The 3,126-nt window shown below is 38.4% G+C and overlaps 1 protein-coding gene across 1 annotated transcript in view; it reads right to left on the bottom strand.

Moving 5' to 3' along the window:
- Positions 1-2,803: 2,803 nt before the first annotated feature.
- ctc1 (CTS telomere maintenance complex component 1) overlaps positions 2,804-3,126 on the bottom strand; it is a 23,231-nt gene continuing 22,908 nt past the window's right edge. Inside the window, exon 25 of the mRNA XM_083757635.1 lies at positions 2,804-2,992. Within this exon, the coding sequence (XP_083613761.1) occupies positions 2,898-2,992 (95 nt within the window). The 3' untranslated portion in view covers positions 2,804-2,897. The remainder of the gene's footprint in view (positions 2,993-3,126) is intronic.

The following is a 3,126-nucleotide window of genomic DNA, read 5'->3' on the forward strand; positions in this document are numbered from 1 at the left end:
GAGGTGTAGTTCCAGATTCTATATTATAGCATTCTGAGATTGTGGAATAGTTGTCTGGCTACACGAGACTATGAAACTATAAACAGGATCGTGTCAAAGGTCACACCAGACACATATGTTCTACAGTAGGCCTACAGTAAATGTCTCAATGAAGAGCAGAGTGCAACCACCCCAAGTGTATACGTTAAATAACATGCAGATTGGACTAAATAACATTACATAACTTACTTACTTATAATACAGCTTTAATAAATGATTTGACAACATAATGAAAGAAATAAGAATCCACATGGTCATAAGTGCGCGTACAATTAACTACTCTATGAGCTTGCACCTGCAAGGTTCCAGTTCGAACCTGGGCTCCCACCAGAGTTAGCGTCGAAGTGTCCTTGAGCGAGACACTGAACCCCTAATTGCTCCCGATGTGCAGGTTGGTGCGGTGCATGGTTTCCTCCGCCATCGTTGTATGAATGTCTGTCAATGGCAGAATGTAATACACAATCTATGTAAAGTGCCTTGGGGTGCTATGTAAATACACCACACCCACTTAAATTTGATTGGTTAATTATCTTCCTCTGTGACACTGCTTACAGCATAGGGGAGGATGGGGGAAGATGAACCGTCGGGTAAGTTGAACCACCCCCTGTATCTTTAAAACTACACACATGAGTTGTCATGTGACCTTAAAATCAGGACACACCCACCATTTCAACCTGACTGTGAAGATGAGAGACACATGGACAAAGTGGAAAGTACATTTATACACAAAAAAGTGTTTTTTGCTGGTCAAAGTAAAAAAAATAACTTTTCTGGAATAATCATTTTTATATTAAAGCAAAAGCACCCAGGTCTAAACTTATATCATGCATGTTGGTGATATACCAATGTATAAAACCCATGTGAATCATTTAGCTAAACATTAGCCTGGAGCATTAAGCTAGCCATGTTTTGTCAAAAAGTGGCCATGGGGCAAGTTGAACCAATTCCTTGGGGTAAATTGAGCCAATTTTCTTAATGTGAATCACCATTCATATTTTTGTATTAAGTATTAGCTACTCAAATTATACTGAATGACCTTTAATTTGGATTTTTGCAAATGTTTGCAAATTTGCTATATTGTATTAACAATATTGCAAATATTATAAGGTTCTGAATAACAAACTTTATTTAATTGTCTTTATATTGTTTAAATAATAAATAAACAGATAAATAAGACTATTTGCAAAAGGGAAAACTGTTATTAAATTATGTTCAATACGTGAATACATTATCTGTTCAAGTTTAAGCTCTTTACATTAAAATATCATGTGGTTCAATTTTGGATCAACTTACCCCTTACCTGGGGCAAATTGAGCCACTTTTTTTTTTTTTTTGAAAAGGTCATATTTTCATGGCCCTTTGTCATAGCTGCTTACTCATCATTTCAATTGATAGAGGACATCCTGAAATATGTGTAGATCATTAGATTTGACTGCCATCTCATTTTGCCTTGCTTCCAGGACAACTTAAGTAAAAAGTGGTTCATCTTCCCCCATCCTCCCCTACACAGTGTCATTTTTCATCAGTCATTATGTCAAACTGTCTGTTGTCCTGGTGGTGTCCAAAGCAAATGGTTTTAAATGCAGTCCTTCCTTTAATACTTTATTGTGTCATTATTATTAATAATAATAATAATCCTTGGGACCCCAATCTATCTTGTAAAATCAGTGTTCATTTAGTGTTGGAACCAAAGCCTGACATTATTGGAGTATGGCTGTCATCTAGTGGACTACAGTTGTAAAACTGCCATATTACGTTATGTGGGATCACTTCATGATAGTGTAACAGGTCAAGCATTTGTTTTTACAAATGGGCTAAAAACGGCAACCTTTGACTTGATCAATTGAGTGATACGAGTGTCCAACTTGACTCGTGTCCATTTTGTTTATCAGTACCATAGCCTCGCATAGCCAGCCTTCATCTGCCTTTGCAATGCATATTGCCCCAGGCAGATTAAGTATCGCTACGAGCCTACGCTGAGCCAAGACTAAGCTTGACCACATAGCTACACAAGTAAGACGCGCAAACGCGTGAAGCGAACGCAGCTTGTGTGTGTGTGTGTGTGCGTGTGTGTGTGTGCGTGTGCGTGTGTGTGTGTGTGCGCTACAGCTGCGCCCTGTGTGTGTGTGTGTGTGTGTGTGCTACAGCTGCGCCCTCTGGTGGCGGGCGGGTGGTGTAACAGTGGGACAGACACACAGACACACAGACACACACACAGACATTCAGCCCTTGCTGTCATAGTAAGTGGCTCACTGCGTTCGCAATTATATACCTCAACCGGTCCGAGCAGGAGCTGGATGGCTTCAGCAGGTTATCAAATGTTTATTTGGAATTGTAAACTATAGGATACCATAAACATAAACAAACCTACTTTTTTTTTTTTTTTTACCTACACTGGTTTTAGCTCTAGGCTTTATGCCCTCATGTTTTGTTTGTTTCTTAGATCTTTTATAGTGGTGTGATGCTTTTTATGCAAATGAATATTGTAGCACTTTTGAGATTTGCCCAAATGTAAAGTGCATTATAAATCAAACCCATTATTATAATAATTATCCAAAAATCTGTGGTAAAAAAAAATACAATAAAATAAAGAAAGAAATTGACAAAACTTGCTAACCTTAACTATACAGTCTTCACCAGAGTCATGAAGAGTTCATATACTCATTTATGTCACTTATTCTCTCATCCATCCTTCCTCTCTCTTGTCTCTTTACGACCAATGCAAATACGTCATTTATTAACATGAATACAACATAGTTGAAGAAGGAAACGTCATTCTTATGAATTACTTTTATCAAATTACAATGACGAAAAGTTCAACTGGGATCACACTGTATGTAGATCAGCCAACCAGCCAGTCATTCAGTCAGTATGCTTATACATGTCAGCTGTAGTGGAGGATTCATCCGTGTCATGAAATCTCTCTCTCCTCGACTGAAGCGCTTCAGTGTCTCTGAAAAACAAACAGTTAGCCTGTTCAGCATCAGTCCAGCCAACCTCTTCATGAGAGAGGTGACTGGATGGCGACGCCAATAAAATGGCTGAATCTGAATAACAGTGATCAAAGCTGATGGAGTAGTTAATTTT

This window comes from Protomyctophum parallelum (genome assembly GCF_964188405.1).
Source record: "Protomyctophum parallelum genome assembly, chromosome: 22".
Taxonomy (NCBI): domain Eukaryota; kingdom Metazoa; phylum Chordata; class Actinopteri; order Myctophiformes; family Myctophidae; genus Protomyctophum; species Protomyctophum parallelum.